The sequence below is a fragment of the Papio anubis genome, chromosome 6 (assembly GCF_008728515.1).
Source record: "Papio anubis isolate 15944 chromosome 6, Panubis1.0, whole genome shotgun sequence".
Taxonomy (NCBI): Eukaryota; Metazoa; Chordata; class Mammalia; order Primates; family Cercopithecidae; genus Papio; species Papio anubis.
Genome location: NC_044981.1, coordinates 112,848,703 through 112,863,715, shown reverse-complemented (window position 1 = coordinate 112,863,715; position 15,013 = coordinate 112,848,703). Strand labels below are relative to the sequence as shown.

Below are 15,013 nucleotides of genomic sequence, written 5' to 3'. Positions count from 1 at the left end.
TAAATGTCAGTATTTGAATGAGTGCTCTTGTTTTATTTTGTAGGAAAGAACAATAGCTGTTCTTTTCTTTTTCTTTTTCTTTTTCTTTTTTTTTTTTTTTTTTGAGCTGGAGTCTCACACAGTCGCCCAGGCTCGTGTGCAGTGGCGTGATCTTGGCTTGCTGCAACCTCCGCCTCCTGGATTCAAGTGATTCTCCTGCCTCAGGCTCCCAAGTAGCTAGGATTACAGGTGCCTGCCACCACACTCAGCTAATTTTTTGTATTTTTAGGAGAGATGGGGTTTCACCATGTTGGCCCGGCTGGTTTTGAACTCCTGACCTCTGGTGATCCACTCGCCTTTGCCTCCCAAAGTGCTGGGACTATAGGCGTGAGCCACTGCGCCTGGCCAGAACAGTAACTTTTCTGATTCTCTGCAAGTATTTGGGGTTGGAGAAGCTCTTATTTAAACTTAATACTGAAATAAATTCTATTTGTATTTATAGTGAACTGATAATTATACTAGAAGAAAAAAGCAGACATAAACATTGAATAGAAATGTCTTTTTGAAACATGATAGAAAACACAGAAGCCATTAAAAAAAGTGATACATTTTGAAACTTACATATCTAGGATTTTTGCAGAGAAAAAAATGTTATAAGCAAAAATTAAAGAGGAAAAATTGGCTGTGTGTGGTGGCTCACACGTATGTAATCTCAACACTTTGGGAGGCCGAGGCAGGAATATCGCTTGAAGCCAGGAGTTTGAGACCAGCCTGGGCAACAAAGCAAGATTCTGTCTCTACAAAAAAATTTTAAAAATTAGCTGGGTGTGGTGGCATGTTCCTGTAGTCCTAGCTACAAGGGAGGCCAAGGCAGAAGGATTGTCTGAGTCCAGGAATTTGAGGCTGCAGTGAGCCATGATTGTGCTACTGCACTCCAGCCTGGTTGACAAGAGAGAGACCCTCATCTCCATAATAATAATTAATGATTGAGGGAAATACTGTAATACATTTGACAGCAAGGGAAAATTTCAATATGTAGACATGTATGCATATATTTGTGTTTGTGTGTATCCTGTTAATAAGTAAAAGACCAGTAAGCCCAAAATAAAATGTGTAAAGGACAGGATTGATAGTTCATCGTGGCTGGGTATGGTGGCTCACATCTGTAATCCCAGCACTTTGGGAGGCCGAGGTGGGCGGATCACCTGAGGTCGGGAGTTCGAGATCAGCCTCACCAACATGGAGAAACCCTGTCTCTACTAAAAATACAAAATTAGCTGGGCGTGGTGGCACATGCTTGTAATCCCAGCTACTTGGGAGGCTGAGGCAGGAGAATCGCTTGAACCCGGGAGGCGGAGGTTGTGTTGAGCTGAAATCGTGCCATTACCCTCCAGCCTGGGCAGCAAGAGTGAAACTATGTTTCAAAAAAAAAAGAGGCTCAGATAGTTCATTGAGCAGAAATACAAATGACAGTGACATTTAAACAAATGAAAAGATGCCATCTTCACGTATTAAAATTTTTTTTTTTTTTTTTTTTTTGAGATGGAGTCTTGCTCTGTGGCCCAGGCTGGAGTGCAGTGGCGTGATTTCAGCTCACTGCAACCTCCGCCCCCTGGGTTCAAGCAATTCTCGTGCCTCACTCGTAGCTGGGATTATAGGCATGTGCTACCATGCCTGGCTAATTTTTGTATTTTTAGTGGAGATGGGGTTTCGCCATGTTGGCCAGGCTTGTCTCAAACTCCTGACCTCAAGTGATCCATCCGCCTTGGCCTCCCAAAGTGCTGGGATTACAGGCGTGAGCCACTGTGCCTGGCCATTAAAAATTTTTTTTGTAGAGACAGGACCTCACCCCAGGTTGGTCTTGAACTCCTGGGCTCTAGTGATCCTCTTGCTTTGGCCTTCTAAAATGCTGGATTACAGGCATGAGCCACCATCCCCAGCCTCATCGTCACTTATACTTAGTAAATTGCAAATTAGCACTATAATGAGGTACCAGTTTTCAACTATCAGATTGTTAGAGATTAAAAACTTTGATACTCTGTATCGGAAATGGAAAACTGGCAGTCACATACTTTTTTGTGTGGGAGAGTAAATTGAATGTTTTTGGAAGACCATTTGGCAGTATCTATCAAAATGTGAAATAAATATAACTTAGATTTCCCAGTTTTATTTCAAGATATTTGTCCCATAATATAGTTAACATGAGTGCAGAATGACTTAAGTTATTTATTGACGTCTTATTTATTATAATTATAAAAAATAGCAATGTCCACAAATGGTGGATGTTTAATAAATTATAGTACAGATGCTCCTTGACTTACATGGAGTTATGTCCCTATAAATCCATCGTAAGTTGAAAATACTGTAACTCTAAAATGCATTTAATATTCTTAGCCTACCAAACTTCATAGCTTAGCCTTGCTTACCTTAAATGTGCTCAGAACACTTACATTAGACTATAGTTGGGCAAAATCAACTAACACGAAGTCTATTTTATAATAAAATGGTGACTATCACGTGTAATTTATTGAATATTTTGCTGAAAGTGAAAAATAGAATGGATGTATGGGTACTCGAAGTACAATTTGTACAGAATGTGTATCATTTTTACATCATTGTAAAGTCGAGAAATCATACGTTGAACCACTGTTAAGTCAGGGACCATCTTAACCTCCATGTTGTGGAGTATTGTGAGACGGTTAAATGAAGGAGCTCTGCAAGTACAAATATGACAAAGTCTTCAAGAAATACAGTATAATACTTACAGGTAGTTTTTTGGGTGGGAAAAATAAGAATGAGTATAAAAGTTGAGTCCCAAAGGGTATTTAGAACATTCTTTAATGTGTGAAAATCACATATGCACACATACTTGTACATATATGTTTTTCTTTGGGAATGAAAACTAAAAATGATTTATTCTAAGATAGGGAATTAGCTTATTTGGGACATACGAGTGGAAGTGAGATCTGATTTTCACTGTATGTCCTTGATCTGTTATAAATTTCTTTTTCTTTCTTTCTTTCTCTTTCTTTCTTTCTCTTTTCTTTTCTTTTCTTTCTTCTTCCTTTTTTTTTTTTTTTTTTTTTTTTTTTTTGAGACACTGTCTCACTCTCTTGTCCAGGCTGGAGTGCAGTGGGGTGATCTTGGCTTACTGCAACCTCTGCCACCCAGGTTCAAACAATTCTCCTGCCTTAGCCTCTCAAATAGCTGGGATTACAGATGTACACCACCACGCCTGGCTAATTTTTGTATTTTTAGTAGAGACAGGGTTTTGTCACATTGGCCAGGCTGGTCTTGAACTGCTGGCCTCAGGTGATCTGCCTGCCTCAGCCTTCCAAAGTGCTGGGATTACAAACTCGAGCCACTGTGCCTGACCTGTTATCAATTTCTTTATTCCTTTTTCTTAATTTTTTTAACATTTTAATTTATTATTATTATTATTATTGAGATGGAGTCTCCGTCTGTCGCCCAGACTGGAGTGCAGTGGCACAATCTCAGCTTAGTGAAACCTTTGCCTCCCAGGTTCAAGTGATTCTCCTGCCTCAGCTTCCTGAGTAGCTGGATTTATAGGCGCCTGCCACCACGCCTGGCTAATTTTTGTATTTTTAGTAGAGACGGGATTTCACCATGTTGGCCAGGCTGGTCTCAAACTCCTGACCTCAAGTGATCCATCCTCCTTGGCCTCCCAAAGTGCTGGGATTACAGGCCTGAGCCGCTGCACCTAGTCCTTAAGTTTTTAGTTTTTGGTTTTTTTTGAGACAGGGTCTTGCTGTGTTGCCCAGGCTGGAGTACAGAGGCATGATAATGGCTCACTGCAGCCTAGACCTGCTGGGCTTAAAAGATCCTCCCATCTTAGCCTCCTGAGTAGCTGGGACTATAGGCACATACCACCACCCCTAACTTTTTAAAAACATTTTCTTTAGAGATGAGGTCTCAATGTGTTGCGCAAGCTAGTTCTGAACCCTGGAGCTCAAGTGATCCTCCCACCTCAGCCTCCCAAAGTGTTAGGATTACAGGCGTGAGCCACTGATCCTGGCTTTCTTTTTTCTTTAAACCACAGATTAGGAATGGCTTTTTTGTATATTACCTATTCAGTAAGTGATTAAAAAGAAAAGTTACAGTCTTAAGATAATCTGCAAACAGTTTGAACTACTACTGAAGGGGGAATTAACGAATTTTGTAAGTATAATGGTTGAAAAATGTATTCTTTTTCTTGAAGGTAGAATGTAATATAGCACCCCCGCTCTGGCAGGAGGCCAGGTTGAGAGAATATTAACTGCTTATCCCTCCTCTGTGCCCAGAGAGGCTTATCTGTGTTCCATCGTTTTGCATTCCTTGAGGCACAGTGATTTCTTGCTTCCCTCCCTAGCTCGGCTGTAAAGTCACAAGGTTGATAAGCAATTGCTACAAAAGCATGTATTCCCAAGGATGTAAGACAGGGTGTAGCAAATGTAAAAGACTAATTGACTGCCTTTGTTCTTGCTTCTGCAAGTACGCTTCCTGCAGCACGAAACTCCCGCCACAAACTGCTTGAAAGGTGATTGATCCCCTTGTTCAGGGATCAGACTTTCTGGACCCTAGTCCAACTGAGCCGGTGATCACCTTTAAATAATTAAACACTCTCCTGAACTGAGCTCAGTCTCTCCCATCTCTGATTTGTCCCACAACACTACCTAAATGAAAGATTTATACAGAAGCATGAATGTGACTGGGTGCAGTGGCTCACGCCTGTAACCCTAATACTTTGGGAGGCCGAGGCAGGTGGGTCATCTGAGGTCAGGAGTTTGAGACCAGCCTGGCCAACATGGCAATATCCCGTCTCTACTAAAAATACAAAAATTAGCCAGGTGTGGTGGCAGGCATCTATAATCCCAGGTACTCAGGAGGCTGAGACAGGAGAATCACTTGGACCTGGCTTGGGGGTGCAGGTTGCAGTGAGCCAAAATCGCGCCACTTCACTCCAGCCTGGGCAAAAGAGCAAAACTCTGACTCAAAAAAAAAAAAGAAGCATGAATGCTAAAAGTTATTTTGGAGAACCAGTATCTAGCATGGTTGGGAAATTCACTGGAGTGGTGTGCTTTCAGGTATTAAGGGAAATACTTAGTGATTTTTTTCTTTCCCCTGAAGTTTGGTCTGGGTGTCCAGTTTATTGCTGAACAAAGCATAGCAATTACTTGAAGGCAAAGGATGCATTTTAAAACAACAATACAAAACAGCTTTATTAAGGTATAATTCTTGGCTAGGCACAGTGCCTTGAGCCGATAATCCCAGCACTTTGGGAGGCCGAGGCCGGAGGATCTCTTGAGCCCGGCAGTTTGGGACCAGCCTGGGCAACATGGTGAGATCCCATCTCTACAAAAAATAAAAAACATTTAGCTGGGCGTGATAGTACATGCCTGTGGTCCCAGCTATTCTGCAGACTGAGGTGGAAGAATTGCTTGAGCCTGGGAGATGGAGGCTGCAGTGACTCATGATCACACCACTATACTCCTGCCTAGGTGACAGATCAAGACCCTGTCTCAGGAAAAAAAAAAAAAAAGATATAATTCTTATACTACAGAATTCATCCCTTTAAAGTGTAGAATTCTGTGGTTTTTAGTTTATTCAGAGTTACACAAACATCACCACTATCTAATATGAGAAGGTTTTCATCACTGCAGAAAGAAACCTTCCTTATACCCATTAGCGGTCAGATCCCAACCCCTGCTCTGCTCAGATCCTGGCAACTACTAATCTATTATTTGTTTCTATAGATTTGCCTATTCTGGACATTTCATATAAATAGAATCATACAATATGTTGCCTTTTATGACTGACTTTTTAGATTTAGCATAATGTTTTCAAGATTTATCCCTGTTTTAGTGTGAATCAGTACTTCTCTCCTTTTTATGACTGACTAATATCCCTTTGTGTGGCTATACAACATTTATCTATTAACTGCTGATGGACATTTGGATTGTTTCCAGTGTTTGGCTATTCTAAATAATGCTGCCGTGAACATTTGTGTACAAATTTTTGTGTGTTTTCCTTTCTCTCGAGTATTTACCTAGGGTTGGAATTACCAGATCATATATGAAAACTCTATGAGTAACATTTTGAAGAATGGCCAAACCATTTTTCAAAGTAGCTGCACCATTTTACAGTCCCACTGGCAATGTATGAGGGTTCCAGTTTCTCTGCTTCCTTGTTAACATTTGTTATTTTCTTTTTTAAAAAAAATGTTATCCATCCTAGTGACTATGAAGTGGTATCTCATTGTGGTTTTGATTTGCATTTCCCTAATGATGAATGATGTTGAGCATCTTTTCATGTGCATATTGGCCATTTCTGTATCTTCTTTGGAGAAACATTTATTCAGTCTCTTACCCCTTTCTTGTTTGTTTGTTTATTTTTAATAATTAAAACTTTTTTTTTTTTTTTTTCCTGAGACAGAGTCTCACTCTGTCACCCAGGCTGGAGTGCAGTAGTGCCATCTCAGCTCACTGCAACCTCCGCCTCCCAGGTTCAAGCAATTCTCCTGCCTCAGCCTCCTGAGTAGCTAGGGTTACAGGCATGCAACCACACCCAGCTAATTTTTCTATTTTTAGTAGAGACAGGGTTTCACCATGTTGGCCAGGCTGGTCTTGAACTCCTGACCTCGTGATCCGCCTGCCTCAGCCTCCCAAAGTGTTGGGATTACAGGCGTGAGCCACCACACCCAGCCAAAAAAATTTTTTTTAAAGACAGGGTCTTGCTATGTCGCCCAGGCTGGTCTCAAACTCCTGAGCTCAAGCAATCCTCCTGCCTGTGCCTCCCAAAGTGCTGGGATTACAAGCATAAGCCACCACACCTGACCTCTTGACCATTTCTTAATTGGGTTATTTGTCTTTTTATTGTCAAAACTGTATTTTATATAAATGCATTGAAAATTTTAATTGTGGTAAAATACACATAACATAAAATTTACCATCTTAACCATTTTAAGTGTACCATTTAGTAGTGTTAAGTACATTTACATTGTTATGCAATCAATCTTCAGAACACTTTTAATCTTGCAAAACTAACACTCTATACTCATTCAATAACAATTTCCCAGTTTTCCCATTCTTTCTTTACCTCGGCCCCTGGCAACCACCATTCTATTTTCTGTTTCTATGAATTTGGCTCCTCTAGGTATGTCATATAAATGGAATCATAAAGTGTTTGTCTTTTTTGACTGGCTTTTTTCACTTAGCATATGTCATAGCTTATGTCAGAATTTTCTCCCAAAATGGATGCATTTTTAATGACTTACATTTTCTGAGTAATCTATGACTCTTAATAAGGAAAACTTATATATCTATGTATATATATAGTTACATGGAACATCTATATGAATGTTTATATGTAGGCACATACAGACAGTAAGCATACAGTGCAAGATGTGAGTAGGGTAAAATATTTTTAATTGTATTATATGAACAAGCAGTTGTGATCTTGAATCATTTATTGCATAAATCTTAGCAGTATTGTAAGAGAAGCAGAAAGTGAGGATGCAAAGAGAAATGACGTCTACATCTAGTGAACCTTAAAATCACAAGCTTGGAAGTAACTATAATCCTGGAATATTTTCCAAACCTATAAAGAAAAATGTGATGGGTGCAGTGGTGAAGAGATTAAAAGCAACCTGTTAAAATGGTATCCTGGTAGCAGTGAGTACACCTGGCATCCAGGTTTGGGATCCTAAATACCACTGTTTACTAAAAGAGTTGAGTACCCCTTGGAGTAGTGACTGACATCTGTCAAGTGAGGAAGTACTCAAAGGCTGAGGAGGTAATGTGGGAAGGACATAGGAGCAGATTTGAAGAGGCTCCCAAAGGCCAAATTGGAGAGGATTTGAGAATCAACAAGAATAATGATGGTAACAGATTATAGCACAGTGAATTGAAAAAGAAAAATTTATGAGTCTGTGGAGACTTAGAAAAAAACCAAAAAGGCCGGGCGCGGTGGCTCAAGCCTGTAATCCCAGCACTTTGGGAGGCCGAGACGGGCGGATCACGAGGTCAGGAGATCGAGACCATCCTGGCTAACACGGTGAAACCCCGTCTCTACTAAAAACTACAAAAAAAACTAGCCGGGCGTGGTGGCGGGTGCCTGTAGTCCCAGCTACTCGGGAGGCTGAGGCAGGAGAATGGCGTGAACCCGGGAGGCGGAGCTTGCAGTGAGCTGAGATCCGGCCACTGCACTCCAGCCTGGGCGACAGAGCGAGACTCCGTCTCAAAAAAAAAACAAAGAAAAAAACCAAAAAGAGCAAGACAGGGAAAAAAGTGAAAATGTGTTTTGTTTTGTTTTTTTTTTTCAGAAAAACAGAAGAATGTTAATTAATAAATGTAGAAGGAATAATGAAATTTTAAAAATCAGTATTTTGGCTGGATGCAGTGGCTCATGCCTGTAATCTCAGCACTTCAGGAGGCCCAGCAGGCAGATCCCTTGAGCCCAGGAGTTCAAAACCACCCTGGGCAACAAAGCAAGACCCTGACTCTACAAAAATAAAAATAAAGATCACTATTTTGTAATCATCAATGTAATGAATTAGGCAAAGATTATTAATGAATCTAAAACCATTAGGAGGAAGATGGTTGGAGAACAAAAATACTCATGTAGTCTCAAATTAGTACTCTACATATTATTATTATTTTTCAAGTCAGAGTCTTGCTCCGTTACCCAGGCTGGATGCAGTGGCAAGATCTTGGCTCACTGCAACCTCTGCCTTCTGGGTGCAACCTCCGCCTTCTGGGTTCAAGCAATTCTTCTGCTTTAGCCTCCCAAATAGCTGGGATTACAGGCATGCACCACCATGCGTGGATCATTTCTGTATTTTTAGTAGAGACGGGGTTTCACCATGTTAGCCAGACTGGTCTCGAACTCCTGACCTCATGATCCACCCACCTCAGCCTCCCAAAGTGCTGGGATTAGAGGCGTAAGCCACCACACCTGGCCCACATATTATCAATTATAAAGAGAAAAATATGCCTTGAAAGTAGAGTGATCTATTGGTGACCACATTTACTGAGTGGTTGAGGTTGACATGTCCAGTGGTGAGGTGGTCCAATATTATATACTTCCTAATGTGATGCTCTGGGGAAGTTGCATAGCAAGACCTGTGTGTGTTCTTGCTAGAAGTCTTTGATCTGAATCTAACCCTGAGGAAGTAGACACATCTAGAATGTGGTGCATTATGTGTGGGGACAACTGGACAGGACTCTTTTTTTTTCTTTTTTTTTTCTTTTCCCCCCTGAGGCAGGGTCTTGCTCTGTTGCCCAGGCTAGAGTGCAAAAGATCATAACTCACTATAACCTCAAACTCTTCAGCTCCAGTGATCTTCCCACCTCTGCCTCCCAAGGAGCTAGGACTATAGGCATGTGCCATGACCCACACGCAGATAATTTTTAACTTTTTTATAGACATACGGTCTCAACTATGTTGTCCAGGCTGATTTCAAACTCCTGGCCTCAAGTTATCCTTCCACTTTGGCCCTTCAAAGCACTCGGATTATAGGTATAAGTCACCATGCCTTGCCAGAACTCCTTAAACGAGTCAGTGTCTGAAGAACAGAGCAAAGTGATAGGTGGAGGAAGATAATTGGGGGAACATTCTAGACTGGCAAATGTAATTGCATGAACCTTGAATATATTGGGGAAAAAACCAGCCATTTAACACATATTTGTGTGTTACCCCTAAAAGGGTTCTGTGGAACATTAAGGACTTTCTGGTTTGAAAGTTTGAAATGTCTTGGATTATGTGAGGCTGTATCCCTTAAAGGCCTTCTCTCAGCCGGGTGCGGTGGCTCAGGCCTGTAATCCTAGCACTTTGGGAGGCCGAGGCGGACGGATCACAAGGTCAGGAGATCGAGACCACGGTGAAACCCCGTCTCTACTAAAAATACAAAAAATTAGCCGGGCAGTGGGCGCCTGTAGTCCCAGCTACTCAGGAGGCTGAGGCAGGAGAATGGCGTGAACCTGGGAGGCGGAGCTTTCAGTGAGCCGAGATCGCGCCACTGCACTCCAGCCTGGGCGAAAGAACGAGACTCCGTCTCAAAAAAAAAAAAAAAAAAAGGCCTTCTCTCTATATATTAGTTGGGGGAAAAGATAGCTTTAACTTTTTAAAAATTCTTTAAGCTCCCAAGTGCTTGGAAACCTTAGCTTTAAATAAATACACAACTTTTTATTATGGAAAATTATGGAAGAATTCCAGTACAATGTATACAAATAAAATAGTGTAATGAACCTATAAATCACCCAGCTCGAATAATGACCAACAATTTGCTAATCTTGTTTTATCTAACTCTCTCTCTCTCTTTTTTTTTTTTTTTTTTTGAGGCAGAGTCATGCTCTGTGGCCCAGGCTGGATGCAGTAGCACAATCTCAGCTCACTGCAGCCTTCGCCTGCTGGGTTCAAACCCTCCTCTCATCTTGGCCTCTCAAGTAGCTGGGACTACAGGTGTGCACCACCACATCCACCTCATTTTTGTATTTTTGTAGAGATGGGGTATCGCTGTGTTGCCCAGGCTGGTCTTGAACTCCTGAACTCAAGTGATCTGCCCACCTCGGCCTCTGAAAGACTGGGATTACAGGCTGTGAACCACTGCTCTCGGTGTAACTCTCTCTTTTGCTGAAGTATTTTAAAGCAAATCCCAAACATACAGAATATTATTTTATCCCTGGATACTTTATTATAAATCTCAATGACTTTAAAAATAAACTATAATGCCATTATCATACCTAACAATGTTCCTTAATATCTTAACGTCTAGTCCATGTTCAAACTTTGCCAGGTGCTTAAGAATTTTCATAGTTAATTTGCTTAAATCAGTATCCCCACAGAGTCTATATGTTGCATCTTTTTGGTCTTGTTTCAGTTTTTTAAAGTCTCTTTTAATTTTTAAAGAAAGACCCCTTTCTTTTTTTAAATGCTATTTGTTTATTGACAAAACTATTTTTGTCAATTCTATATTTGTTATATAGAATTTCCCATATTCTGAATTTGGTTAATTGTTTCCTGGTGGTGGTTGACTTCTTTTTTTTTTTTTTTTTTTTTTGGAGACGGAGTCTCGCTCTGTCGCCCAGGCTGGAAGTGCAGTGGCCGGCTCTCAGCTCACTGCAAGCTCCGCCTCCCAGGTTTACGCCATTCTCCTGCCTCAGCCTCCCGAGTAGCTGGGACAACAGGCGCCCGCCACCACACCCGGCTAGTTTTTTGTATTTTTTAGTAGAGACGGGGTTTCACCGTATTAGCCAGGATGGTCTCGATCTCCTGACCTCGTGATCCACCTGTCTCGGCCTCCCAAAGTGCTGGGATTACAGGCTTGAGCCACTGCGCCTGGCCTGACTTATTCTTGAAACGTTTTTTTTTTTTCAGGAACACTTCTTAATGGTCCTTCCTGTTGCGTCACATCAGGAGGTCCATAACGTCTGGTCATCCACTTTTAGTGATTAGAATAAGTAGTTGTCAATTTTTTTTTTAAATTGTTACACACAGAGTATAGTTCACACATCTCAAGTGTACAGGTTGGTGAATTTTAACACAGTATGCGTGTATAACCACTACCCAGGACATTTTCAGCATCTTAGAAGGTTCTCTTGTGCCCTCCCTTAATTATCCCCCAGCCCCAAGGTAACCAGTATTTTGGCTTTTATCACCTAGATTCGTTTTGTGGAATAGGGCATTTTCGTTCCTTCTCTTTGGGATTGGCTATTTTTGTTGATAAAATGTTTTTAATTTTTTTTTTTTTGAGACGGAATCTCGCTGTCACCCAGGCTGGAGTGCAGTGGTACGATCTTGGCTCACTGCAACATCAACCTCCCCGGTTCAAGCGATTTTCCTGCCTCAGCTTCCCAAGTAGCTGGGATTACAGGTGCCCGCCATCATGCCCGGCTAATTTTTTGTATTTTTAGCTGAGACGGGGTTTTATCATGTTGGGCAGGCTGGTCTTGAACTCCTGACCTCAGGTGATCTTCCCGCCTCGGCCTCTCAAAGTGCTGGGATTACAGGTGTGAGCCACTGCACCTGGCCCAAATGTTTTTAAATCTTTGACATAATTTCTGACTTACAGAAATATACAAATAGTACAGTTCCTGTATACCTTTGTCCACACAGTGTTACATTGATAAAGCAAATCTCACCATTTGCTTTATCATTTATTGTCTTTCCCTTTTATCCCCTCCCTCCTGTGTGTGTGTGTGTGTGTGTGTGTGTATGTGTATTATATTTCCTTTTTCCCAAGCTCTTTTAGAGTAAATTACAGGCATAATGTTCTTTACCTTTTTTTTTTTTTTTTTTTTTTGAGACGGAGTCTCGCTGTGTCTCCCAGGCTGGAGTGCAGTGGCGTGATCTCCTCACTGCAAGCTCCGCCTCCCGGGTTCACGCCATTCTCCCGCCTCAGCCTCCCAAGTAGCTGAGACTACAGGCGCCCGCCACCACGCCCGACTAGTTTTTTGTATTTTTAGTAGAGACGGGGTTTCACCATGTTAGCCAGGATAGTCTCGATCTCCTGACCTCGTGATCCACCCGCCTCGGCCTCCCAAAGTGCTGGGATTACAGGCTTGAGCCACCGCACCCGGCCACCTTTTTTTTTTTTTGAGATGGAGTCTCGGTGCAGTGGCACGTTCTCAGCTTACTACAAGCTCCGCCTCCCAGGTTCACACCGTTCTCCTGCCTCCCTCCCAAGTAGCTGGGACTACAGGCACCCGCCACCACGCCTGGCTAATTTTTTGTATTTTTAGTAGAGATGGGGTTTTACTGTGTTAGCCAGGATGGTCTCGATCTCCTGACCTCGTGACCCGCCCTCCTCGGCCTCCCAAAGTGCTGGGATTACAGGCGTGAGCCACCGCCCCTGGCCAATGCTCTTTACCTTTAAAAATAAGGACATTCTCTTACATACCCATAGTACAATTTTTGAGATCTGGAAGTCAGCATTGATATAACACTATTAGCCAATTTACAGACCTTATTCAGATTTCATCAATTGTTCTGATAATGTTCCTTATAGGAAAAGAAAATGGTAGAGTGTGAGTTTTGATTGTCATGTCTTTAGTTTTCTTTAAAGAATGACTGAGAAATGGTTCCTTATTCTTTTACGGCCTCGAAAACCTTGAAAATTTTTATGAATATGGGCCACTTATTTTATATAATGTCCCTCAATTTGGGTTTGTTTGATATTTCCTCATAATTCAATATGAGTTATGTATTTTTGCCTGGCATATCCCAGAAATGAAGTATCTTAGCAGAGGCATTTGATGTCAGTGTGTCCCATAATTGTGATGTTAACTTTGATCATCTGATTAAGGTAGTGTTGACCAAGTTTTTCCACTGGAAACCTTTTTTCTGAACTCCGTTGTAAAATTACTGTTTTTTCCTTTTTTGATTAATATTCATCTGAGGCAAACCCTTTGAGATTGTGTAAATAATCCTGTTTTTCAAATGTTAGTACACTAGTTTTAGCTTCCATTTATGATTTTTACCTGAATCAATCAGTTATTATTGAGATGGCTGCCCAAAGGATGATTTTCATCATTTTTTCTACATGTATTTATTATGTGTATATATATTTGTTGGGAAGTTTCCCCTGTTTTTCATTTATGTATGTATAGAATGATGTATTAATTTATCACTATAGATTAATGGATGTGTATTTTTATCAACCAAGATCTGGTAGTAAATGTGTTTACTGCTATTGGATCTGATTTTTTTTTTTTTTTTTTTTTTGAGATGGAGTCTCGCTCTGTTTCCCAGGCTGGAGTAGAGTGGCGCGATCTCGATCACTGCAATTTCCACCTCCCAGATTCGAGCAATTCTCTGCCTCAGCCTTCTGAGGAGCTGGGATTACAGGCGCCTGCCACCGTGCCCAGCTAATTGTCTTGTATTTTTAGTAGAGTTGGGGTTTCACCATCTTGGCCAGACTGGTCTTAAACTCCCAACTTCGTGATCCACCCACCTCAGCCTCCCAAAGTGCTGGGATGACAGGCCTGGGCCACCATGCCCAGCCTGATCTGATTATTTTTAGTAATGAGAATACTGGCTGGGTGTGGTGGCTCATGCCTGTCACCCCAGCACTTTGGGAGGCCGAGGTGGGCAGATCACCTGAGGTCGAGAGTTCAAGACCAGCCTGACCAACATGGAGAAACCCCGTCTCTACTAAAAATACAAAATTAACCTTTGTATTTTTGTATTTGCTTATATATGCAAAGAATGAATTCCTTCCTTTTTGGAAGGAGTCACAAGAAACTAGTAATATTGGTTACCTTTACAGAGTGAAACCTGGATGGTTGGAAATGGGAGTACGGTGGAGACTTTTCACTTATAAATCTTTTAATCTTTTTACTGAATTAATTAAAAGTTAAAAATTCACACACTGGAGGTCTAAAATTACTGAAACACGTGATCTGAATGTAAGAATTCTAATCAAACAGTTTTCTTAAGTAATACCTGGGCAGATATAAGGATATATGTTTTGGTTATCTTGGTAGATGACAGTAGTAGGAAAATTTGTAGAAAGTTGGCAACTTTCTTTATATGCCATGATATGTGTACTTTAGTCTTAATGAATATTTTGTTTTCTTTTGGCAGCATGCATATGCACTAGAGCTTCTATTTGATCAGTTGCATGAAGGAGCTAAAGCTCTTGATGTAGGATCTGGAAGTGGAATCCTTACTGCATGTTTTGCACGTATGGTAAGAGTTTTATTTCTCATTCTGGCCCCAACGGAAGAATATAATATGATTTGGCTGTATTTTTTTTTCACTAGTGGTTTTCATGTTTGTTTGTTTGTTTATTCTATTAGGATAGTGGTTGGAATGAGCATCACTTAGGATTTTTTTGTTGTTGCAAGTGACAGAACATGCAACCCAAACTGGCAGAGCTAAAAGGGAGTTTATTTAGTTTATATAACAGAAAAGTCTGGGGGTATATACAATCTTTTTTGTGGCTGGATTTAGAAGAGCAGATGTTATTATTGACAATAGGGTTCTCTCAGTTTCTTGGTTTGGCTTTACTTTCCTCCACATGTTGGTGCCATTATCT

General features: G+C 41.1%; 1 protein-coding gene across 2 annotated transcripts in view; it reads left to right on the top strand.

Annotated features, from left to right (window-relative positions):
* PCMT1 (protein-L-isoaspartate (D-aspartate) O-methyltransferase) overlaps positions 1-15,013 on the top strand; it is a 60,837-nt gene that overhangs the window by 23,473 nt on the left and 22,351 nt on the right. For both annotated transcript variants that reach the window (XM_003898055.5, XM_003898054.3), the window contains exon 4: positions 14,560-14,664. In XM_003898055.5, coding sequence (XP_003898104.1) covers positions 14,560-14,664 — 105 coding nt within the window. The remainder of the gene's footprint in view (positions 1-14,559; positions 14,665-15,013) is intronic.